Here is a 25982-nt window from a genome sequence, read left to right on the forward strand (position 1 = left end):
GACTTTGGTGAAATGTATTACTGGAAATCAGTCAAACTCGAGTAGCCTTTAGTAGGAGTAGATGAATGGAAGAGTGGTTTGGATCTGAATTTTTCATTCAGATCAGTGGAAAACTCTTATTGATTTGAATGGGCCACAAACCGAGTGCATTAGGAAATCCTCTGAGCCCTTTCAAGAATTGCCTGGTTATTTTTGGAGGATTACCCAAGGTAGGGATGCTCTGGAGTGGCAGGACTTTAAACTTGTATGAGAATGTATCAGGTATTAATTAATGTCAATTATTCATGTATTTTAATAGAAACCATTTGTTTTACGTAACCTTTTGTAGAGAAATCTCATTATTATGCATGGTTGACTGTGCTTTTTCTATGGCTGTTTCACTTAGTTTTTTGAAATATGCATGAATGGTTTAATTTCATGTAAAAAATGTCTATGTATAAACCTAGGCAACTGTCAACAGAACTATTGTCTCTTCAGTGTGCTAGAAAAATAATTCACAACATGTGTGTACGGGGGTGTGATTGCCAGAGCCTGTTCACGGTGACAGGTGTTGGATGTTCATCTGCTAATTTCTCATTAGAAACAATGTGGTAGGTTGATGATGTAATTTGGTCATTGGAGGGCCTGTCTTGGTTTCTGTTTATAAAATATATGGCTATGTTTACCGAAATAGTTTAAAAAATAGTAGATGCGTTTTCAATTTTTTAAAATTTGTCATAGAAGTATTTTAAGATGAAAATATTTGTTTTCTCATTGCCAAGAAATATCTGTTATCAGTGATCTGTAATTAGGCTCACAGCTTAACATAAAGGATGAATGGTGCTCGCTGAGCTGCATCATTGGCCTTATTATGGTAAAATGACCAATTTTGTTTTACCAGCTGTGACTTTGGAGGCAGGCTGAATGACAGGGAACACATAAAGCTCGACAGATTAAAATATTTCCAGCACATAACTGTGTGTGTATCATTCAGAATTCAACAGCAGTTCTTGCTTGATAAGCTTGCTAATGTCTTCATGTTCTAAGGAACATTGTGCTCCTGTATGGGGTGTCTTGTACAGGCTCAATCCTGCAGTCCTCACTGAAGCAAAACTCCCAGTGAAAAACAGCATCAGTATGATCATGGAAAGCACTGAATACAAGGCTAGAAAAACTCCTCACAAGAGCAATGCATCTGCCTAAGGAAATAAAGCATGTAGTTCTGTGACTAATTATGAATTATAGAAAGAACTAAAGGAAAAAAAAAAGACACAAAGTTGGGACAGAAAAGGTTGATTACTCATCTTGTATCAAAAGAGGACATTTTCAAAAGACAAGCCCAATTATACCTGCTTTTTGCAATAATACTCATATCTATTTCTCACAATTTCCGTCACTTATAGTAGAAAATAAGACTATATTGTCTTTCAGCTTCTTGTATATGTGGCAAGGACGATTGAAAGGTTGCATACAGAGCATTCTAATTTTATACGAAAAGAGTAGAATAAGTTATGTCAGCAAGTTAACAAGAGGTAGCTTTTTAGTTTTTCTATGAATGTGTTCTGAGTATTGCAGAAACAGCCAGATGTTGGTGAAATGCAGTGATGTTGGCTGATGCAAGTATACAAAAGCCATAGAACTCCATGTGTTGGATTTAATGTAGTCTGGAATCACAAATGGCCCTAGTTTGATCTTTGAGCTGAAGTGGTGAGGCAAGTGTTGCTTCTCTGTGGTTTAGCATATGATAACGTATGTGAGTTGTTTTACCTTTTCTCTTTAATGTGATATTAATTGCAGGATATGAATTGCAGATATCTTAATGGATTATTAATTTCAAACTGCAAAAGACTTAGTGTGCTCACAAAAAAGCTTAAAGTGAGTTACCCTTGCATGTCTGGCTTTTTGTGTTATCCTAGAACTTGAGTTTGAGTCCTTACTGCAGAAATCCACCTCTGGAGGGGCCATGGAAGCAATGGTGTTTTCTGCTGTCACCATGAAACAGTTTGTGGTGTCTTAGGTAAAGTGAAGGTAGGAATCTGACCCTCTTATGCCATTTTCTGGAAATCCTTTATGGACATGACACCAGAAAAGGGTGAGCCGATTTTGTACTTTGTAGTTAAGTAACGTCTTTCATCAAGAGGAACCGATGTACTTTACAGATGCTAATGAATTAAGGTTCTGGTCACGTTTATCAGCTCAATTTTATAGATGGGGTACCTGAAGCATCAATTTAGTGACTTAACTACAGAGGACCACTAGTTCTATGTTTTTGCTACAAAGGTACTAAGAATAACATAGTATCTTCTGTCAACAAATGCAAAAGTATCAAGCTCAAGAAAACATCTGTAGAGTTATAGATTCCTTGGTTGTGTTGGTTTGGTACATGGCATGCTCAGCCACCTCTAAGAGAGTAGCTATCAGTGAGAGCTTAGTAGGTTAGTAATTTGTTGGACAAAACATGTTCCGTGTGGTTAAAAACATGACTTTCTCCATTAATCATTAACCCGCAAATGACTAAATGTATTTCCTGAATGACTTCTGCTCTGCTGGTCTGTTCATCCATGATGAAATCCCACCTGTTTCCATCATAACATCTGCAACTAATGTAAGTATCTCTGTGTCTTTTTTCAAAAAGTTCCTTTTGAGATTATTAATAATGCCTCCAAACCATATGCTTTTTGTAAGCACCGTTGTTACCACCATGGAAAGCCTTTAAGAACAGTGCGAATAGAAAAGACAAAACTATGTATTTCATGAATAGTAACTGAGCTTTTTTGAAAAAGCAAATTACTTTGTGGTGAAATTCAAAATTTCACAGCAAATATTCAGTAGACACTACTGGTATCATTTGAAAAAGAAATACACTATACTTCACAGCACAATAGAAGTTGGTCTTATCAGAATCCAAATTGTCAGATAGAATACCATTCCTGCAAAATAAAGACTAAAAATATGTGCTAACCCCATATGGCTGTCCCTTAAAGCTGTTTGCAGATTTCATGTATGTGGGATGTATGTGGACTGATAACCATTTTCATTATAGAGAAACAGGTTTTTAAAGTTTACCTTTATTTGATAGAGGGTTTTTTTCTGGGAGTATCTCTAGAAATACTTTCCTATGTTTTCTTTATGCTTGTAAAAATCAGATTCTGTGATGTGCATGAACATATAAGCCTGGTAAACGGAAGACAACCCTGAAATGTTATTGTCACTGAAAATAACCAATCTTTTTTTTTTTCCTAATGATAAATTTGATGTGATGCACATCTCAAACATTGTGGATTTCTTCACTTCATGAAGAAAATTGTGTTCCTCGAGTCTCCTGTAACGAAAAAAGTAATAACATATTAATCTCAGAAAACATGTCAGCCTGCAGTGAAATTAGATGACTGCATTTGTTTTGAATAAATACAGATGAACAAAAATGGTCCATCTATTATGAAGCCACATTATAATTTTTTTTTAAAACCATTTTGTTTGGATTTTTAAGGGTAATTGTTAAATGGAACTACTCTTTGAATGAATATGCGTGAAAAATTCAAGACTGCTAAGCAGATCAGCACTAATTTACGTTGTTTATGCTGTTCGCCTTTTTGTTTTGTGAGTTGTTTCCAAGCAGTGTCATGCTGTGGAATGTGGCCCTGGTATAAACGAGGTGATTCATGATACAATCCAGCATATTAGTGAGTGCTTCTGTTGTAGAATAAGTCTTATTGTGATTTTTTTTTTCCTGCCAGTTCAGTAATATGTGACCCTTTTCATTGAGCCCTCAAATGCAGCAAAAGACAAATCACTAGGGTTTCATAAAACACAAGTTTAATCTTAAAAAGTTCAATAGACTTCAGTACTTATCAAATCTTAAGTTGCAGAAGAAACCTCTGGAAGATAATATAGTATAATATAATATGTGATTCATGAACACTCCCTGCTATAGGTTGGTCCACTTAAATTTGAGCCGCTTAAATTTTGGTCCACTTAATATGATCTGTAGGCCTTGCTCTGCATGTTTATGTAATTTAACTGTAAGAGTAACAAGCAGAAAGGAAAGCAATTATATGCCAACTGACATGGAACGCATCAGAGTTTAAAAGATTATTCTTATGGAAGGCCGTCTTACTATGTAATGTAAAAATACTGTCTGCTAAATGTCACTTTAAAAATAACATTTGTTTTTAATAGTCTTAGAGTTTACAGTGTCATCCAAACTGAATACAGATTGAAAGCCGGACTGAAAATCCTACAGATTGTTGACAGTTTGGTAGTTCTTATGATGAAGATATCCATACTTAAAAAAGTTTTGGTCAGAGTCAGTGATCAGGGGTAAAGGGTTAAAGTGGTGTGATGGCTATGTTAATATTCCAGTTTCAGTTGATCCTTCCTGAGTCAGGCTGAACTGAAAGAGAAATGTTGGGAAGCGCACTGTCAGCTATACTGACTACCAGCTTCAAAGGTATTGACATAAAAGGAGAAGGACATGAAAAGAGGAGAACTGTCAGTCAATAAGTAGCAGCAAGAAAAACCCAACAGGCATCTGAAGGAGACACAGACAATTTGAACATTACTTTCTCAATCATTATTTTCTCCCTAGTGGAACCAGTATCATCTTTGTTGACTATTTGTGAGATAATTCCAGTAAACATTAACATTTTAAATCCCAAAACTTTGTATTTTTTCAGAAATCCTCCTCCTACTTTGCTCCATCCTGAAAAATGGTGCAGAGGATTCAACCATTTCATTTCACAGTGAGTTTTATTTTCTTTTAAAAACAGCTTATTCAGTAAGGCCTACGTGTGTGTCAATCTGAAAAGAGAATTTGTTTTATGGAGTTGTTGGTTTTGCAGGTTTTTAAGTTCAGTTTTCTTTTCATAGACTCTAGACCGTGCTTCACTTTTTGAAAGCTATACAGCACAGTTTGATCTTCTCATGTAATTTGCTTCACAGCTTCTCTGAACTCCTTACTTCATTTGCTTCTTGACTTTGATGGACCTGGGACAGGTTGATAAATATACTTGATTTCCTTGATGGTTTTGCAGTGTAATTTTGTGTCAAGGAGAAAAAAGGGTTAGTGAAAATGACTGCTGGTCAATTTAATGTAGGAATTTGAAAGACAGGAAAGAAAATAGTTGTCTTTTTCCACTTCACTAATATTCGGTAGGTTGTATACCCAGTATATGTAATTCAGCACCGGTTGTACCAAGAGTGTAATATGTTACCTAGATGGTACCAACTGGTACTGGATGTGGCTGTCACTGAACTAAAATATGCTTTTGCTTTGCTTTTTTCTTTTTACAGTGAAACTAAGAAATCACAATTTAGTAGTTGCTAGCATTATATTAAAAAATCTTACAGCAACTTTTATGAGTGATTTTTAGGGTTCTTCAGGATTTCATTGTGACCTATTACAGCCTAAACTGTGTAACATGGGGAGTAATATTATCAAACCTTTGGGAAGTTTACACTGTTCAAATAAGCAAATACTTTGAACACCACTCCTCAGTATTGACTTTTCAAGATAGGTTTGAAAATATGCACATCTGCATTTTGAATCTGTTCTGTTCCTTACTGTATCTAGTTACTTGTGGAGTACAATATCCCTACCTGATACCTTTTTCAGTCAGTTGTGTAGTGGTGTCTTCCCATTTTAGGAAAAGTTAAAAATAGAAAGACTAATGCAAATTTTATTAATAATCCATGAAAAATATTCTTATTTACTATGCTGATCTTTAATCAGGCAGGAAGGTGAGGTACACTGTAATGGTTGGCTTACAGAGGGAGACCATTACTATCATTACTGCAATGTAACTCAGAATCTCTTCCAGTGTAGGTAGTAGAAGTACATTCCTCTAGAGCAGATTGACCCAAGTTCTGCTTCTCCATAATGCATGTCCTTGTTTACACAGCAGTGTACATTGTGTTCTATGGTGAAATTAGTGTTTAATTACAAAAGTCACTGGGTGGTGGATGAATTCCGTTCTATTATAGAGAAACATTGTTTTTACAATATTTATGGACTGTAGCCTATATTCTGGGGGACTCTAGCACTGGTGGGTTATATTCCACTTGTGCTTTAGAGAGTCAGTGTACCTGGTAAATAAGATTACATTACTCTCAGAAACATTGTGCATTAACCTTCAGCATTGTTATACAGGTTTTTCTTTCTTGGTAGCTTCCTTTTTAGAAGTCCCTGCTGAGCTTGAGAACAATACAAAAACCTGAGTTTAACATTTCTTAACATTTGTTCAGTCCTTTAGTTCAGCATGCATTGTTCATAAAAGAAGTCAGACGTTATAGTTATGACTATACTTGTTTTTAATCTTGTCCTTTGGGTTTGTGATATCTTCAAATTGTATCTTTTTAATCACATTGATTTTTAATTACTTTTGCTTAATTACTTCCTCTCACCAGCAACATCTGCAGGTTCTCAAATGTTGCTTTTCATTTTTACAGTAATTCGCACAATGAGGTAAGGAAGTATGCTCATATGCAATCTCTTAACACGGAGAAACGCAACAATTGTAATAAATATGCTGGGTTTATAGCTACCTTTAAGAGAACACTGAAATGGAATTCTCTGTGACATTGCTTTGTTCTTGGGCATGTGTAAGTAAAGTTGTTATGATGCAGAGGTTACAAGATATTTTTTCTGAGGCTTGGATTTACATTAGTGGATTTTCTAGAAAAAATTAAATAACAAAACATTGGATCATACAACTGCAAACCTTTTAGCCATTACTGATAATTGGCTCATTTATATGTGTTAGTTATACATTTGTTCATGCCCACCTTGTGACAGCTTAGTTATGATAAATTAAAAGCAGTGATTGTATAAATTCCATACTGCCTTTTATCCATATGTTAGGACCTTGCCTGATGTTTCTGTCACCCTTGTGATGAGTGGTTAGCTTTCGAGTAATTTCATTATCTACCTCCTTCCTGATGGCTGACATCATTTGCATAACAAGCTTATCTGGTTCAAGTTGTGGGCCAGACCTGTGTACTGACAAAAACCGAGCATGCAGCTTTGGCTAAGCATACTTTTGACTTCAGTTCTGTTTATACAATAATTTTATTTATGCCAGGATTGCCAAACCTGGTCATTGTAGCTTTTTTCATCTCCCATTCTTATCTCTTGAAATGCCACTATCTCAAGAGGCATTTTTGTTATGAGTATTCTCTCACATATTATAGTGATTTACAACATGCCTGAGCTGGAAGTTTCAATGTAGTTTTGTAGGTAACTCTTTAAACTGTTAAAATAGTAATCATATATTTTTCAGAAATGAAGTCTGTATTTTTAACTATGATTCTACTGCCTCAAGAGATATGACATATGAATGGAGAGAGGGTCAAGATAGTTCTTAGCTTGGTGAATTTACGTTTCTATTCCCAGCATTGTTAACCTTGACTTGAGATGAAGACTGTCATATGTTGTCCTCATAAGGATTTTTACAGTGAGATAGCTAATCTGAGTTAGATATTCTGTTTTAAAAAAATACAGACAAGACAATTTCAGCCAAGCCATCTCTGGCAGCAGCCTAATTTTGTATTTGGTATCTTCTGAGATACCCGCAGCACATACATACTTTTAAAAGGTCAGTAAAATTCTATGTATGCCTATTTACCTGTACTACTGTAATTGTCCATGAAGAACTTGGCTGCTCGGCTCATAATGTGAGAAAATTAATTATCTGTTTATTTTTATCTGCATATTAATAGGGCTTACCATTCCTATAAGGCCATGTAAACAACCACATCAGTTGTTGGAGGATTGGCTCCTAAAAACAATATACTTTTACCTGTTTATTATGTTGAAATAACATAGTTTTGAAGAGAAATAACATAGTTTTGAAGACTTCACTCTATTCGTTGCCCATGGATGTTCAGGAAGCTTTTTTTTTTTTTTGGATAGCTACAGCATAAATGACACTGCTCTCTTAGGATAACAGTTTGTGTCCACCACCATTTTAGACATACAGTGCTTCAGAATTTGTTCATAAAATAATACAGGCTATATGTTAAAATTAATAAAAAAACCACATTCACTACAATTATCTCACATGCTGCAAATAATTTTCTTGGCAGTTTAAACCTTGACTGATAGGGTAGATGGGTAGGTAGAAGAGTTAATATGTTCTTGGAGCAGAAGGATACAATAAACTTTATTTACATTACATCACAAAATGGTAATTTTAATTAAAATGAGCAATGGTATCTCCAGGAACAGACATTCTTCTTTTAAATTTATTTAACCAATGATTAGCTATTATGGTTCTTTGAATTAATTACTCATTCTTGAGCTGGAGGGAATTAAAGAATTAAGAAATTCAGGAAGTACTAAAGTCAAAATGTGAAGTTACAGGATTTATGGTCACGTTTATCATCAGAATGTAACTTTTATTTTAGCAATGACAATGCAAATACAATACAAATATAATTTTTAGTCTTGATAAACTTAATTTTTTGTACTCAATTTGAACACAGCCTCGCAAGCTGAATTTCATATTGGTAAATCTACATTCAGAGTTATTCAATTAACAGATCATCTAGATTATATAGGTTTTAAGTGCTCCATTTATATTTAACTTCTCTGAATGCAGATCAAATTTTTTCACAATCTAAGCAGTTGTTTAGTGACATTCTATTCATATTACATAAAGAACATTTTACTGTTTCTGTCACTGAGAACATGATATGAGTTTGACATAACTCATTAATTTCACAGTGTCTAAGAAGACAAAGAGGTTTGCAAATGTCAGAAGGATACAATTTGCGATGTGTAAGGTTACCACCAAATCTGTAAGTTTTCACATTTTATTCATTGATGTAGACTCTGAGAATCTGTCTACAGATGAACTTGAAACACTAAATTGTAGTACCTGACAAAAAATCTCCACCACTTTTGAGTATTGCATGAGATGTTTTTATACAGATGAATGGGCATATATAATGGATACAATTATCTTCAGCTTTCTAATGAGCAGTTGTAGTAAAAAACTGCAATTTTAGGTAGAGGTGAAAAACTCCCATGCAAGTTTGAAGTCCTGACCCTGTAAAGAATTGTGCTAGATTTTACAAATGTCATAGTATCAAGATTTTTCACTCAGTTAAAGTACTGTTGAGTTCCTTACCATTAGTGATAAGCACTCATTCTTCCCTTGATTCCCATGGTTTGTGGGTTTATTGGCTTGCTATTCTCAATTATAAACACTAACAGTAGTAAGTATAGTGTAGTCAGAAAGATATGTATCCATGGTGGAGTGACAAGTCTATTTGAGAAGTATTGGCAATTCTAGGAATAGTATACTGCTTAGAAGATTATAGTATCAGAGCATGTGAAGTAATTGTCTGATGAGACAAAGTTTCCTTACTCCCTTCTTCAGGCTCCTATTGTCATTAAGTGCCAGTATTTTAGTTTCTCAAGTAATCTCTGCCTATTGCTCTTTCACTGGGATGGTTTTTAAGCTTAATTTGAAGCTTAGATGCTTCTGGAGCTCTAGCGTTATTACCATTTATTGGAAGGAAAGCCTTTTGTAATAGCTAATGTTTGCCATCTCTCTGCTTTACTTGAAAGGAAATGTAAAGGCAGGATGTTACCACCGGTTACTACATGGTTTTCATTTCCATAGTATTTGGTAAAAGTAAAGACTGAGCATGGCAGAAGACTGTAGTAAGACAGAAGTGGTAGGCATGAACACTAACATGCAGGGTGGGAAGGAAGGAAGATGGCAGGAGCGAAGACAAGTGAAATATATCTGTGCTGATTTTGTACTAGTTTGTTTTTAGGTGTGGACTTATTCCTTCCAGTTAAATTATTCTAGTTCTCAAAGAAAAGATGTGTTCTAGATGATCCAGGTTTGTTTGGAATGCATGTTTGATGGCATGAAAGGCAGAAGTACCTAAATAGGAAAGCAGTAAAAACTGGAGTTGCAAAAAATATAAACCAAATAATAATCCAGCATTTCTGTCTGATAATAGTACCTTTGCATTGGGCTGATGAAGCAGCAGTAGAATAGTAATGCCTTATTTCTGTCAGTAGATTTTTAAGTCATCTGTACTTGTAGAATAGAGACAAGAGTTCAATTCCTTCTTTCACAACTGAAGAAACAGAGACAAAGGGCATTTGGCTCAAAGTCACTCGGCAGAGCTGGGAATGAAGCAGTCCAGCATACTTTTAGATTAAGGGAAGCTCCAGGAAGCACAGATGTGCCTGCTGTCCTCTTGTACATGGGGTACAGGCCAAGTCTGGCACACAGTAATGGGAAGAATGTTGTTACTGCCTGTGGACTCCCAACTGGTAGAACTAACCTGATCTCATATGCCCAGGTGTTTGTGAATTACTTCAAATGAAGACATCATAGCATGGCTGGATTTGGGGTTTTACAGCAGAGGGTATCAGGCAGTCAGCTTAATGGTGTATAAGTGAGAAACTTTTACTAGCTGCTCTGTGATTATGGCATAGTGGATCTACAATTGCCTTTTTAGTGGCTGTCCTTATTTACCGGAAGATAGGAAAGAATGCACTAAATACCAAAGGAGAGAAAAATATCTCTGTCCTTAGGTGCCTTTCCAGCTATGACATAAGATGTAAAAGAAACTGTCAGTATCAGACTATGCGTTCCTTATCTCCTACCTTCTCTATGCTCCAACTGCCTCAAATCAGCTGCATGCTGTAGTGCCAAAGGGGGATGGATACCTAAGGGAGAATGTTTGGTACAAATGCAAAACATACTGTTTCTAATAAAAAGCTTCTGTTGTAAAAGGTTCCGAAGGCTCTTTTTGTTCCTGGGTCTTTAAGGACAGGCCAAAGAAATAGAGCAGACCCATTACTGGTAAAAGGCTAGAACCGCCCCAATTTAATCATAAAATAAATAAATATATTTGGTGTTTTTGGGATGCTAGAATTGTTCTGTCTATAGAATTTCTATTGTCTCTGGTAAAATTCTAAGGGTTTCAACATAAGCAAAGTCTGACCCATTCTAAGAGCTTCAAGAGGTACCACTCCATAGAGTTTCCATTGTTTGTTCTCTAAACCATGTATATGAGCCAGAATAAATTGTTGTGTCTACTCAGCCCAAAGGAGGCTGGGAAACCTGTTGTAATTTTTTAAGCCTTAGAAGATGTAAAGCTATTTACTACACCTAATTTTACAACTTCAGTGTTAGTGAACTTTTTTTAGGTTTCAGATATGTGCTTTAAATTACACTATATGGTGCTCGATGTTAAAAATTAAACTGAAAGAAGATTTATTAAGAAAACAGGTGCTGGTGACATTTCGGTATTAGAGTATTTCATTGTTAGGGAAGATTAGTAATTTACAGCATTTGCTACCAAAAGGCAGATCAATAAAGATATAAATGTGTTCTGACCATCAGAATTTATATTATGCATGTGATGATTGAGTACTTTGTCATAAATTCAGTCTTTCATTCTATATCTGATTGTAGCAGAAGAAACAGTAAAATCCTTGTTACTTATCATGGGGTGCTGGTTCAAGGCAGGCGACCTGTCTAACCTATATACATACCCTTAGTGCTCAGCGCTTGCTTTTTCCAAACGGGCAACTATATATAGTTCTGAAGATAAGGTTATTTGTATCCTATATGTCCTGTTGAATTAGGACTAAAAACAGAAATGCTGTTGGCAAAGCTGTCACAGCTTTTTAGTTCATTTTTGCAAACGAGTGACCTCCAGCAGTGGGGGATGGGCAGGCCTGGGAATGGGAAGCAGGGAGGCTTCAGGGAAGCAGGCACATCCCTGCATCATTATTACAAACGTAATTAATGAAATGTCTTTTCTTCTCCACCTCTCTGCTGCTTGTGACTGACCAGTGTCTGCTACAGCTGTGTGTGGTACAGAGGTAGGAGGAACAGTCAGAGTAACAGAGAGGAACAGAGCATTTTAACCAGTTAAAAACAGTCTGAGATTGTTATTTTTCCTTCTTTGACTGGAAATTTTCTGACCTGATGTACCTGGCCTAGATGATCTTGCTTGTCAGTGTGTGTCGTTCCATTTCTCTGAGTAGGAGGGGCAACACAGTTGGGGTCATGCTCTTGATTTTGTTAATCTTCCACAGCGAAACAACCTTCTGATAGAAGTAGCCGGGAAAGTATGGGGAAGAAAAAATAAAAATCTCAGAACCCAGAGACCTCCTTCTCCCCGCTTAGGGAGAGGATCAAGAGAATATGGCCTTAGTCTTTCTCCTCTCCCTCTGGGAAATCTCCATTCTAGATTCCCAGCTGAGCTGTCTCTACCTTTGGGGACAACCTGGTAACTGTTTTTTCTGGGTTTGGGAGGAGAGGATCTCAGCACCTCAGGATGACCTGAAGTCCTGTTCAAGACCCTGGAAAGCTCTTCTGTCCCAATAGGAGTCCTGGAAAGATTCGTCGCTGCTAGGCAGCAGGTACTTGCGCAAGCAGTGAAGTATTTGGAGGGCAGGGGAGAGTGGTGTAGAGCTGTGCGAGGAGCAGGTGGTGGGGAGAGCACCCTGATGGGCCAGGGAGTGGCAGAGAGATAGGGACCAGAGGAGTGGCAATGAGGACTTTATCTAACCATTTGTTGAACAGATTGGAGACTCACTCAGACTGTCACTCTGAGGCTGTAGTGTGGATTCCCCAGCTCTAGTAGAGTCTGATATACAGTCATCATTTCTTCCAAATAATAACATATGCATCTTCTGTGCATGTAGATGATAAACGGTGGCTAGATGTCTGGTTGAATATTTGGTTTATGAGACAAAATAAGTTCCAGAAATCCACTGCCAGCAGATGAGAAATCATCAGAAAATGTAGCATTCACAAAATGTAATAATTGAAGAAAACAAAATACCGGAGATAAATCATAATGTAACTAAGCTATAAGGGTTGGAGCTGCTTGGTTTCTTTATTTTTAAAGAAAGTACTTGTGGCCAAATAGATCATAATAGATCTGATGAAAGAGAATTTCTGAAAGAAATAACTGCTGCTGCTCTACTTAGGTTTGGCTGCAATGACGTTAGTAATTGTTTTCTATTTTGGAATACACGGGAGACTTAGACCACCACTGCAGTTCTTGTGAAATCTATTTCTTTCCATTTATTCATTAGTAAATATTAGCTTGTGAATGCTGATAAATATCTCTCCTTTTCAGTCGTCTGATTTGCTACTTGCAAAATGGCAGTTTACATTGTTGAGAACTAGCAATTCCAACAATGTTATCGTCCAAGTGCAAGCTGCCAGTGAATTTTTAGAGGCCGTCTCAGATGGGCCTGTGTGTATGGGAGTCTGCTCTTATCCCCTGATAATAAATGCTTCATCTTTGCCTGTAATTGTGGCAGAATGGAAATGGAGCTTAGGAGCCTGGCTGCGAGATTGCAGCAAATGGCTGCAACCTATGTTTAATGTAGTGACACTAATGAATTCTGAGAATTAATTTTCAGCTAAGAAAGCATGATGGAAGATACTAGAATTTCAAATTAGGTAATGGATTGACTTTCATCAAGGCAAACATGTACAATGTTTGTTTCCTTTTCAATCTCTACTTACTTAGCCTTCCCATTATTTTAGATCCAAAAAATAGCAGACCAAATATGATCGTATTTTCATCATACCTTGTATGAAACCCATGATTTGCTAGTCAATTTGCTCAATGCAAGGCAGTCTCACTACTTTTTTTTTTTTTTTTTTTTTTTTTTTTTAAATTTCCGTGGGCCAAACAAATTGGCCTAATTTGCAGGTGCAGTACATTTGTTGCTTTTATATGTAATTACAGCATGGTTGATGTTTGATGATGCCTAAGCTAACTGTCCAAACTGGTCTTAAATGAATGCTCAGATGAGCATCTGAAGATACTTTAGTTTTCTCCTTCAGTGGTATGACTTCTTAATATGTTTTTTACTTGCACAACGCACACACTGATTTCTGTTGGCTGCATTGAATAAGAATATTTTCTGGTAAGTGACATTATAAAAGCTGTTTTGTTACTGTACTCTTCATCTTTCAAATGTTAATATTGCTGATTTTTGTGTATTACTTCTTGATTTCTTTTTTTCTGGCATTTACATGGAATACATCTCCTGACTGCATGTATTGGCAACTTTGGACTCAGGCACCCATCTGATTAACTTTTTCACACATTATAGTTCTATTTCAGGATGCAGATCAGTAGAAAACACTGTGATAATGCTCACCTTCATGCAGTGTTTAGCATAGTAAGAGCTGATATTCTATACTAAATTATTTTTTTCTGAAGAGCAGTATAGTGTCAGTACTGCTTCCAGCGTAGGAGATGATACCTTACTGAACACCTGCATTGACACTGGCAGTCTGATGCATCATTTTTCACTAGCACTTAGGTGGTGGCCCAAGAATTGTTATTTTACAGGTAACGTTGACTAAGAACAGCAGCAGCATGCATTCAATGTGGCACTAAAAGCAACACAGTTGAAATGACAGTGTGTAGAAGCAGAGCATGTAAATATACCTCAGAATATTAATAGGTCTTGTCTACATAAAGAGGAAGTAGGACAAAGGAATATGCACCAAGAGGAGAAACATAAAGGCTCTCTTTTCAGTCTCACATGACAGCTCTCCATCCTGCACTCCATCGCAGCAGGCCTGGTGATACACCAAATTGGCACTGAATATCTGAGTACGACCTGAGCCCACAGCACCTACTGTGACTAAGCTGCAAGCCAGTTACTAGCACTTGAAACATAATAAGGAGTAGTTTCTAGAAGTGACTGCTGTGTTCCTGATGTGCTAGGAACTTGCCATTTAACTTGATGGATTAAACCAACTTCAGTGGAGATGTACATTCTCCTGTCAGTCTCTTCCCTGAACTAGAGTAGAAGTACTCACACAAGAAGTTACAGATGTGAATTTAAGCAGCTGTCCCTCACCCTTGCATGGCTGTTAGTTACTAGCTCTCTGCTTTATTGTGGCATCTCACTAACCATCTGAAAGGGCTCTGTATTTCCGATATAGGCACAAACTTGACACAGTAGTAGGTGTGTTCTGTTTGAGCTTGGAACAGAGACTTTGATCACAGAATCATGTGGATGTGTCTTGTGTCATTAGCTTGGTCATCTTACGAATTCATGAAGTTTTACTTGTGTTTCAGTTAAATCCTAAGTGACCACAGATTGCAAAAATATCCTACTACCAGAGAATGAAGGCTGCCTATAGATGAAACAATATATAAACTTTGATAGTTGCAAAGCAGAAGAGTTACATGCATGCAAAGTGAATAGTCAGCGGGGGATTGGCAGGAATATGCAACAGAAGCAAAGGTAATCCTAAAGTAGTCTTCAAGACCACTTCCCTGGCAGAACTTACGTATGCTCATTAAAACACCTGCCAGACCTAAACAGCTAGCATTTCAGGCACATAATAGAGAAGCTAAGAACTTTTTTCCCTAAAATGTTTTCCTTCCATCTCTTCTTGTTCGGCTAAATGAATGCAGTATCCTGGACATTTGGATATTTCACCTAGGGGCCATCTATATGGAAAAATTTCTCTTGCAACTTCTGGATCTTGTCCATAGAGTGTCTTTGGAGGTGCATTGTTCCAGACCTCAGAGTAGAATTCATATTAATAATGACATACCACCAGGTAAAAGATTTGTATGTCCTTCACACTTTTGGTAAACACAAGATATTCTGTCTGGAACTGTGTAATTTCTTGAAGAGAATCCGTTTAAACTCTAATGTTGTTGTTATCTGAAAAGCAACTGCTATGACATTAGGGCCTGTTGTGATAGGATAAGAGGTAATGGTTTTAAACTAAAAGAGGGTAGATTCAGACTAGATATAAGGAAGAAATTTTTATGATGATGTGAAACACTGGAACAGGTTGCCCAGAGAGGAGGTAGATGCCCCATCCCTGGAAACATTCAAGGTCAGGTTGGTTGGGGCTCTGAGCAACCTGATCTAGTTGAACGTGTCCCTGCTCATTGCAGGGGGATTAGACTAGATGACCTTTAGAGGTCCCTTCCAACCCAAACTATTCTATGATTCTATGACATTGCTTCACTTGGATTCAGTTATATTACTGAAAAATTCCTGATGTAATCAAATTTAACAAGAAAATTTATATATTAACAATATAGCATAAATACTATAAAATTGTTATTATTGTTAGAATGGTAAAAATCACAAGTGATGAGCTTTTCAAACTGAAATCTTCACTTCAGATAGTTGCCATCAATCTGTGATTTTGTATACTACATAGTTTTTTGTTGTTTTGGTTTTTTTTTTTTTCCTCTGCCTTCCTGATTAATGTTACCTTTCTTTTCAAATGCTTTTTTCCTTTTTCTCAGGAAACATATAAATTTAACCAGGATTGGCATGGATCATATTGTCTCTGTGGGTGTGTTGACTTCTAAAAACCATGGATCACAAAAGGAAAAGTGCATGTGTGGGTTGTCAGAACCTGTTGAAGGCTAATGATGGATCTCCTCGGGGCGGGGGAAGGACTGGTATTTATAGCCTTGCACTCACAGGGACGGAGATAAAGCAGGTTCTGTTACTTTCGTCTTTCTATCAGGAGGCTGCAGTTGTAGCCTATAGCAAAATTTGCCAAAATAGTTATAAAACTGGTATCACATTTTACAGACTGTCTTTTCTGGACTAGATATACCAAGAAGAGGTTGGGAAAATGGTTTTTAGGAACCTAAAGTATTGAAGTTATGTTCAAAGATATTTCAGGATCATTTTAAGACCAGACTTTAGGCTACAGTAAAGTATTTGAGGTGAGGCTAAACTTCAATCATTTGCTAATGTGTTTGGTAGTATTTGAAATCAATTAATGTGCATGATTTTTTTTTAGATGTAGTTTAAATTTTGCAAATTGTTATTGATAGTGCTAGAATATAAATTATTCTAAAAGGTATTAAAGTTTCATTGAACTTCTGGCTAAAAAGATAATCTTTATTTGTGATATTTGGCCCTGCTAAGGAAGTACTTTATATGTATCACTTAATATCAGCAAATATGAAATGTAATTGTGAAGTATGTAATACGAATGCATCTCATCAAATAAACTCATCTTGGGCTATAATTGGCTGAAATGATAGGTGCTAGAAGGGAGATATATACTGAATTGCAGCGTTTCTTTTTCACATTCTCAAATTATGTTAATATTATTATTTGAGCAAGATAAATAGAATACTTTAATATAAAGAATTAGAGGGTACTTTAAAGCAGTCTAATCCTGTTAGATCATTCTTCTGTTTGGACTGTATTATTTCAGCTTTATTGTACAGAAAAGAATTCAGCTTTAATGATAACTTCCTCTATTTTAAATCTTGATTATATAAATTAGCATGATACTTTTTTTAATGCTAATTTAATAGGATGTATCTCTTTACTCATTACTAGATCACCTGTTCCTATCGCAGACAGAACTTTGGTACCCTGGCTAGCATTTATTTCTGAGTCATTCATTTCTCTTCCAGTCTGAATTATATAGGTTTTCAGAATTGTCTATGATTCTTATGCTAACACTTATCATTGCAATATAGAAGAGCTATCTGAAACATTCATTTTAAAAGCAAAACAAAGCTCTATATCAAAGTGTTCTGACTAGTGTTGTATCACAGGTTTCACTTGTGGTTTTTAATAGGCTATATCCTACAGTTCTTAGTCAAACTCTTATCGGAGAATAGGTAGAAAATTAAAGTGAATGAAGTACGGTCTATTCATCTTAGGTTATGTTTAATGTATACTAACTGTACAGCACTTACAAGATACGATGCCATTTTTTCCTAGTAAGCTAGTTATAGTTAAAAAGAGAGATTAAATAAGCTCAAATTCATAGCCTTTATACTAGTATACTTGTAGGGTGAATTCACTTAGTTAAGTATTTTATGCCAGATTTATTCCAATATAGAGGAAGAGTCTTGTTGCATACTGAGGAACTCAAATTTGTGGAAGAAGAAACTAGTGTACAATAACAGCCACACAGTAAGCCGACTCAAATCATGCCGTAATGAAATAACATCATTGCCTGAGACCACTATTTCTCTGTCATAGGTGTCTTATCAAGGATTTTGAAAAGCGTCCTTCAGTCACCCATCTTTTGGAGCATCCGTTTATTAAACAAGTACATGGTAAAGATATGTCTCTGCAAAAACAGCTGGCTGAGCTCATCCAAGAACAACAGCAGCTAGGCTCCATAGCCAAAACAAGGTACTGTACAACATATATGCTGCAGCCCTCCTTCCCAACACTAATCCTGGAAGCACAAGTTGAAACTTTGAATGCACAGATATTTACTGTTTCAAATGATGATATTAATGCATTGTCTAGCAGTATTACTAGCTATAAGTGCTGCATGCCGTGTGAATGCGAGAGACATGTTTTCCCATTGATACTTTTTAAAGCTAATTTGATCAGCCATAATGCAATCTTCTCCTTAGCCTTCTTTCTCCCACTGAACTCTGTTCTATATGTATTCACTTTTGGCTCAGTCACAGAGGTGCTAATAATTCCAGAATGTTCTGGTCTGTGAAAATACGTATTGGCGTGATGAAAAATTATATCATATTTTGGTAGCAGATGTTTAAAAATACAACTGTGAACAATGAAGTGACTACTAGAAAAGGTTAAGAACAGAACACTTTAAAGTTTGTTGTTTGATTAGATACTATTAGTAAAAAGGCTATTCAGTACTTAAAGTAATTGTTTTGTCTGTAGTTTAATAGTAACTGCTATTTTTCATTCAGCCTAGTAATTAATTTTAAAATGTGCTTAAAAAGCAATGAGTGTTTATCAGCAGCAGTGGGATTTTCTACTTTTGAGGCTGATTGTAAATATGTCTTAGTTTAGTTGTTGTCCAGAGGGTGGCAGAATTTCACTGTTTCAAAAGAGAATTAAATGCAAATGAACACACCTTCCCAAGCTTAGCAATCATTCTGTAATATGAAATTTGTCTAGAGTGAGATAAGCTCTGGCCCATTATTATAAACAAACACCTGCTAAAGTTGATGAAGAAAATTAAATGTCATGATTCATAAGTCATAAACATGTATATACTTATATGCCATAAGACTCTGTAGCTTAAATGCTAAAAGCCCAAACAAAAATGTACAAGTTAAAATAAAGGCATAGCTCTAAGTACAGTTTCAAGGTGAAGTTGACTTCTGTGGTGGGTTTTTTTTTTTTCTTTTCTGGAAAAATGTACCGGGAGCTGCTTGCTGTGGGGGAGGGAGCTATACCAGTGTCACAGTAGAAGTTTCTGCTTTATCTAGCCTCCTAAGCAGACCTCCCCCATGTAACACCTCACAGATCAGATTGCCTACAGCTGCGGATTGGCTGGCCCAAAAGGTATCAGAGTTTTCCCAGCTGTTGACCAAATAGAAGATATAGAATGAAATGATCCTTGTGCTAAGAGGAGCACTGAAATGGATTCCTCAAGATATTCCAATACATTCTTCTGGGATCTATCTCCATAATGTGGTGTGAGACGGAATCAAGACCAAGACAGTATTTCTTTCCTCAAGCCTTTCCATATATTAACTGGGAGTGCTGTGACAGACAAGCTTCTGCACCTTATGCTTATGCATGACCGGAATGTAGGAAGGATTTTGCTTCCCAGCATCCCCAGTATGAATCAGTGCTCACCTAAGGGAGTTTAACTCCTTGTCCATCCTGTCACCACCTAACCCATCTTAAATATTTTGTTTGCCAAGGGTGGTTATTTGCAACTTGTGTGCAGTAGCACCTGCAGATTGCAGTAGTGAAGGGGACTCAATTGCAATGGGTTTAGTCCTAATCTTATCCCCTCTACCAGTCTAAGTTCTGTTATTGTCCCTGATGCCCCCGAATTTACTTGGCCAACTAGTCCCAGGTTCCCTGTGCCAGGTTTCCTGTCTCAGGTCATTATCTGACCCATCTTTCCCATCAGTCTCCATTCACTGTTCATTCTGTTTGTCCTTAAGGCTTTGTTCTGCTCTTAGAGTCAGCTTCTTGTGTCTTCTTCCTCTACCACTCCAATAGCTTCTGTTTCTAATCTCCACCTTCTTCAGCAAGTCCTAGTCCAGGTTCTTCTATTTTTCCAGCCATTTCTCTGTTCTTGGTGTTCCTCCTCACCTGATAATGTAGCTTGCAGCCCTCTTGTTCTTTCTCATTACTGAATTCACCTTTCCCAGGTCTGTTATAGTTTCTCTTCTATTCTTAAAGCTCTGCTCTCAGCAGACTCTTTGTACCCATCTTGTTCTTTTCTGGACTCTTGTTTTGCTTTTAGCCATGCCTCTGAGTTAGGTGGCTTCTTCCTCTGCCAGTGAATGATAAGAGGGGAGACATGATTAGGCTGCTAGAGAAATAGTTCTCTTTACCTTCACTTTGAAGCCAGTGGGCCTTGCTATTGGCTTCACTTTGAAGCCAATGGGCCTAACTGCTATTAAAGAATGTCTTTCTGATTGTTGTAGCATTATACTATGGTATCCTTACTTGTTCTTTGAAGCATCAGCCCACTTTGATCAGGGGTGAAAGCATGCTCAGTGAGGACAAAAATTTAGTGATCATTGACCATTGAAATCTAAAACATATTCTTCAGAATTTGCTGATTTTCCAAAGATTTGAAACTTGATCAGATTGGTACAAACTTTAATGCAAAAGCATATCCCTGCAAAATATCAAGTCTATGGGCCAGACAGTTAATACTGGACTACAAACATAAGATTATTACAAGAGAACCAATCACCAGGAGCATCTAATTAAAATTTTCCCCAGAGGATAGGCATAGTCTCATAACAGTAAAGAGCTTGGCTCTGTAATAGGGAGATAGTACCCCCTAGGAAAATAGGTAGCAATTAAAAGCCCTTAAAAACTCTGTAATGCACAGAATCTGACATGCAGAAGAACACATGTCCAGATGGTACTCTAAACAAATTTACTGGCATTCATTTGTGGTGATCTGTAGAAGTCATCTGAATGTATAGTCACCATTCAAAGTAAATAGGCCAATCAAAACCCATGTTGAGTAAAACCTTTCTATTATACCATTGGATATGTGTGCATGTTTTTTCTGTATTGATGTGCCCATGACAGGTACAATGAAATGTGCATTAATTCCCTGATGTTCAGAGACAAAGAAGAGTAGATGCCCTTTTTTAGGACTACAGCAACACTACAGATCAAGCATTTAAAAGATGAGTAAAAGAAAACGTTCTTAGAGCACAGGCTGAAAATTTCCAGAAACTGGAAAATCATCAGGATGCTGGTGTTAACAGCACTTCTACTGTGAGGGAATCCAGGGAGTCACTGGTGATGACAACTGATCAGGATGACAACCCCACTGATCTGGGTTTTGTCTCATTTGAAAGTCTTCCAGCATCAGTGCTTTGCATTTGCATCTTTTGATTCTTTACTGAGTCAGCACCTGTGGTTTTTTTAGTAGGATTCTCTTTCTAATTGAGCCATGCCAGTTTTGCCTGGTTTGGGACATCACTTAAGGTCATTGTGCCTGAGAGCAAGCCTGCAGAATAGAAAGTCAGTACTACTGATTTAGAGGGTATGGTGGAGAGATGTGGAGAGCTGATGTAGCAGTTCACTGCTACTGAAAAGGAGAGAACTGGCTTCTTTCTCTCATTTTCCCATAGCTCCCAGGAACAAGCTCATGATGCTGTTTTTATTGCAGCTCCAGTGATTGTCAAAACCTCCTAAGCTAGAACTTCTAAAGTAAGAGAAAAAAACTAAGCCAGCAGAAACACGCAGATAATTTTCTACTGTTAGGGATTGCAGAGGGGTGCCTCAACTGATATAGCTGAAGGAAAGGAGGGAATACTTCATATGACCAGGAATAAGGGGGAGAGGGGTAGAAAGAAGCAAGCTGTCCCCTTTTGGCAGCATTATATGGGTCGACCTCTGGAGCCACAGACTGAAACATCTCCTTAATTCAGTTTCTTTCATTCTTTATTTATAAACTTCTTTGTGTGCAGTATAGCTAGGCTTAACTTCAGCACAGTTCTTCATACCTCTGAACTGAAGGGGCACTTCATTGTCCTTGCTGAGCTCAAAGGAGCCTACTAACGCACACATTTGTTGTGATTATCAGTTTGTTGCTGACAAGCATATTGTTGTCACTTTGCCAGGAGATAACTTACTAGAGAGCTTTATACTCTATTATTTCCTTTAGGTTAGAAATTAATAATAAGAAGAAAAGGTTTATGCTAGTAAAAGATTACTTTTAAAATGAAAAATGGCATTAACAATTGCTCCTGCTTTTTTAACTGAAAAAGATGCTCTTTGAAACTTTTCCACCAGCTTTATTTTTCCCTAAATCATTTTCATCAGTGAGATGTAGATATCTCTTTATGCAAATAGGTGTTTTCAGTTTCAGAAAATCCAGCCAGGATACCCCTCTTTCCACACTTGTAATGAGGAAGAAGATTCTTTTTTCATCTGTTGGCATCTTTTAGACCTTGAGTTTTGCCATGGTCTTGAGTGAAGCTGAAATTTCAGCATCAGCGCTCAGCTCCTGCATTGCCTGTTTCTTATACTCTCATGGGGAAAAACTTTGTGAGAAAGTCCAATGTCACAGCTGCATAAGGATGAGCTCTGGGTATTATCTTTCTCTCTTCTCCACATCCCTTTTATAAGCTATCAGTTAACTATGTGTATGTTTTGTCTGGTTTCTAACAATACCAGGGCATAAACGCTAATTAATAACAATATACTTTTCATTAACGGCTTTGCCATAGAAACAGTTATATGAAGTTTAATTTTAAGAAATATATTCGGTGTTAAATAGTCCACTAGTTCTATTTTTATAAAAGTTCTTTAATCCTTAAAAAATAGAGGTTAGTACATCAGAACGTTGCTTCACATATATTCATTCCAGCAATGCTGAATTTTTCGTTCCCGTCTATTCTAAAGTCAAATACATCATTACTTTTTAACACATGGATACTGATTTGTAGTTCACCTTGGGAGCCAGAACACTTTTATTCCCATCAATATATAGCTGCCTCTAGGCAGAAAGCATTTCTTAAAATCAGAGAAGATTCTGTCACAGGCTCTCACTCAGTTTTTTTTTTTCTTTTTTTTTTTTTTTTTACTTTACCAGTCCTGTACTCACACAAGGACTATGAAATGCTTTCAGGTTATACAAATAGAGTCCTTGTGCATAATAACGTTGTGAGAACAAGAAATATAGTTAATTCCTAAAGACTTGTACTTCATGTAGCATTAAATTACAGAACTGGAAAAAAGTAGGAATCTAAGTTACAGTAAGGTGTGGACAACAGAACATGCAAACATTGGCCAGAATGATAAGCAGAATTATAAAAATGTTTTTGGTACAGTAATAATAACTGAGTGTTGATAAAGACTTTGTTGCTAATTCTGTATTCTCTAAGTAAAGAAGGGTACACAAGTCAAATTGATAGTAATCTTGCTGTATTTCAGGGATAAGTTCTTCAAGATAGAGATTCATGCAATTGCATGTCAGTAAAATATCAAGAATGTTTAGGCACCCTCTGAATTATAATATAAAAACATGGTAGAGGTTTGTGTTTTATTCCTCATTCTCTCTCTGAATTACTGTGTAACCTCTGTTATATCACTTACCGTCAATATTTCTCTGTTTCTCCACTTATAAAATGGCTATTAATAGCTTTACTTAATACATTATACCTACAAAAAATAAATAGCAGTTTGTCTGAGGCAAGAACTTTTTCTTTTACTTGTTCTATAAAGCCGTATGTCGTGGTTTAACCCCAGCTGGCAACTAAGCACCGCACAGCTGCTCGCTCACTCCCCCGCAGTGGGATAGAGGAGAGAATCGGAATGGTAAAAGTGAGAAAACTCATGGGTTGAGATAAAGACAGTTTAATAAATAAAGCAAAAGCTGCACACGCAAGCAAAGCAAAACAAGGAATTCATTCACTACTTCCCATCGGCAGGCAGGTGTTCAGGCATCTCCAGGAAAGCAGGGCTCCATCACGCATAACGGTTACTTTGGAAGATAAAAGCCATAACTGCAAACATCCCCCCCTTCCTTCTTCTTCCCCCAGCTTTATATGCAGAGCATGACATCGTGTGGTATGGAATATCCTGTTGACCAGTTGGGTTAGCTGTCCTGGCTATGCTCCCTCCCAGCTCCTTGTGCACCTGGCAGAGCACGGGAAGCTGAAAAGTCCTTGACTTGTGTAAGCACTACTTAGCAACAACTAAAACATCAGTGTGTTATCAACATTATTCTCATACTAAATCCAAAACACAGCACTATACCAGCTACTAGGAAGAAAATTAACTCTATCCCAGCCAAAACCAGGACACCGTACTGTACCTTTGGTCACTGTAAACCTGCTAATGAAGAGAAACATGCATAATGCCAGAAGCTCTAGCCATTTTTTCTTTCGTTCTTTCTTCCCTAGAGTCTGGGAAGACTCTAGGCAAAGATATGTTACAGATTATGGATATTGTTAATTCTCACTTAACAGTAAACATTTGCTCTGTTTGCGTAGATTATAGTTTTGTTAAACAGTGTTTGGGTGTGTTTGATAATCCATTAAGGGTGATTATAAGATAGAGCTGCTCACTTCCCAAATACGCCTTTTGATCTCTTGAACGCATTTGTGTGGTCAGTTGCTTTTTTGATTCATAGTACAAGAGATTCCAACATCCAGGCTGAGTGCCAGCCTGCCGAAGGAAGAAGTCAGAAGGGATTTAATCTGTTTCCTAATATTCCTAAATGTTAAATGACTCTTTGTGCTGTCTACATTGGCAAAATGTACCGCAAAAAGTGGGCATGTTCTCTGGAGATTGTTTGTAAACATTAAGTATTATCCCCATTTTTTTGTCCTTTTTAATGTAAACCTGGCAAAGCTGGCAGCTGATTCAGTGTCGAAAAAGTTGAAAAACATGTTTTTCAACTTCCAAGGTCCTATAAAATAGGCAGTATCTCAAGTTCCATAAATAATGTTTAAAAATACCATAGAGCTTGTCATGGAGACATTTAAAAGGGAAACTCAAATTTGGAACTCCAATATTCTGTCTATTGTCCAAGCCCTTCCTTGCATAAATTTTGATGATAAAATCTTGCATCCTTTAGGAAGACTTTCTCAAAAAACTAAACTTCCCATTTTATTCCATAAAAAAATGAAAAATACAAAATGTTTTAGTAGCTTGTGAGTAGAAGTAATGGAAAACTGCAGGATTTTTAATGTTTGACTGAAGGTTTGAAAAGTACTGACCATCAGCAGAAGTTAATGAAATGAAAATGTTATGGGGTTTTTTCCCCCTCTGAATGTACAGCAATTAAGAAATTATCTATGAACAATCTTAAAATAACAGGTTGCTCTATCCAGTATAGCATGCAGGAGAAAATCTAAAAAAGCAAAGTCACAACAGTATAGGAGATGGAGAAATTCAAATATAGTAGCAGATCTATTAGCTGCCTTTTGACTGTGGTAGAGGAGCAGAACATCACGGAGGAAAATATATGATTAAAAGCTTAGAATTGGAAACAGGGAAGAAGAGTCTTCACAGAATGCATTCTAAAAATTTTGCCTTTGGTAGTATTCTTATAAAGCCATCTTTCAAAGTTTTAGATAGTGTGGGTCTCCGTGTGGCATTTGGCTGTTCTTTAGGGGGCGTTAGTGTAGGGCAGCTATATGAAATGCAGTAGATAAGTCTATAACAATTGTGAGGTGACAAAAATACTTAATAACCACCGGTTGCCATCTACGTTTATTTTGCTAGCCCTGTCTATCAAATGTCACAGTAGCTGAAGCTGGGCAAAACCATGGTTTTCTATATTTCCTCAAGTGATTAATAACTCCTGGCCTGAAAATTCTATAATTGATTTGATGTTTGAGAGTTAATGTTGATTAAGTATCAAATTATTTTGGTTATACAATTCGAAGTGGCACTTTCCCAGTTATCAGCAGCTTTGAAGAGGCCAACTCCAGATGTGGCTCATTCTTCTCTTAGATATTTTCCTATAGACTAGGTAGCTTATGTTCCTGTCTGTAAATAGGCTTCTTCATAGGAATCAACCAGAAAAGGTCTCCTACCAACCTCC

General features: G+C 36.8%; 1 protein-coding gene across 1 annotated transcript in view; it reads left to right on the plus strand.

Annotated features, from left to right (window-relative positions):
- LOC104073732 (myosin-IIIb-like) overlaps positions 1 to 25982 on the plus strand; it is a gene marked incomplete at both ends in the record, with an annotated part of 65408 nt that overhangs the window by 20188 nt on the left and 19238 nt on the right. The window contains 2 exon segments of the mRNA XM_009573613.1: positions 4656 to 4721; positions 17987 to 18142. Coding sequence (XP_009571908.1) covers positions 4656 to 4721; positions 17987 to 18142 — 222 coding nt within the window.

This window comes from Fulmarus glacialis, unplaced genomic scaffold, assembly GCF_000690835.1.
Source record: "Fulmarus glacialis isolate BGI_N327 unplaced genomic scaffold, ASM69083v1 scaffold39312, whole genome shotgun sequence".
Taxonomy (NCBI): domain Eukaryota; kingdom Metazoa; phylum Chordata; class Aves; order Procellariiformes; family Procellariidae; genus Fulmarus; species Fulmarus glacialis.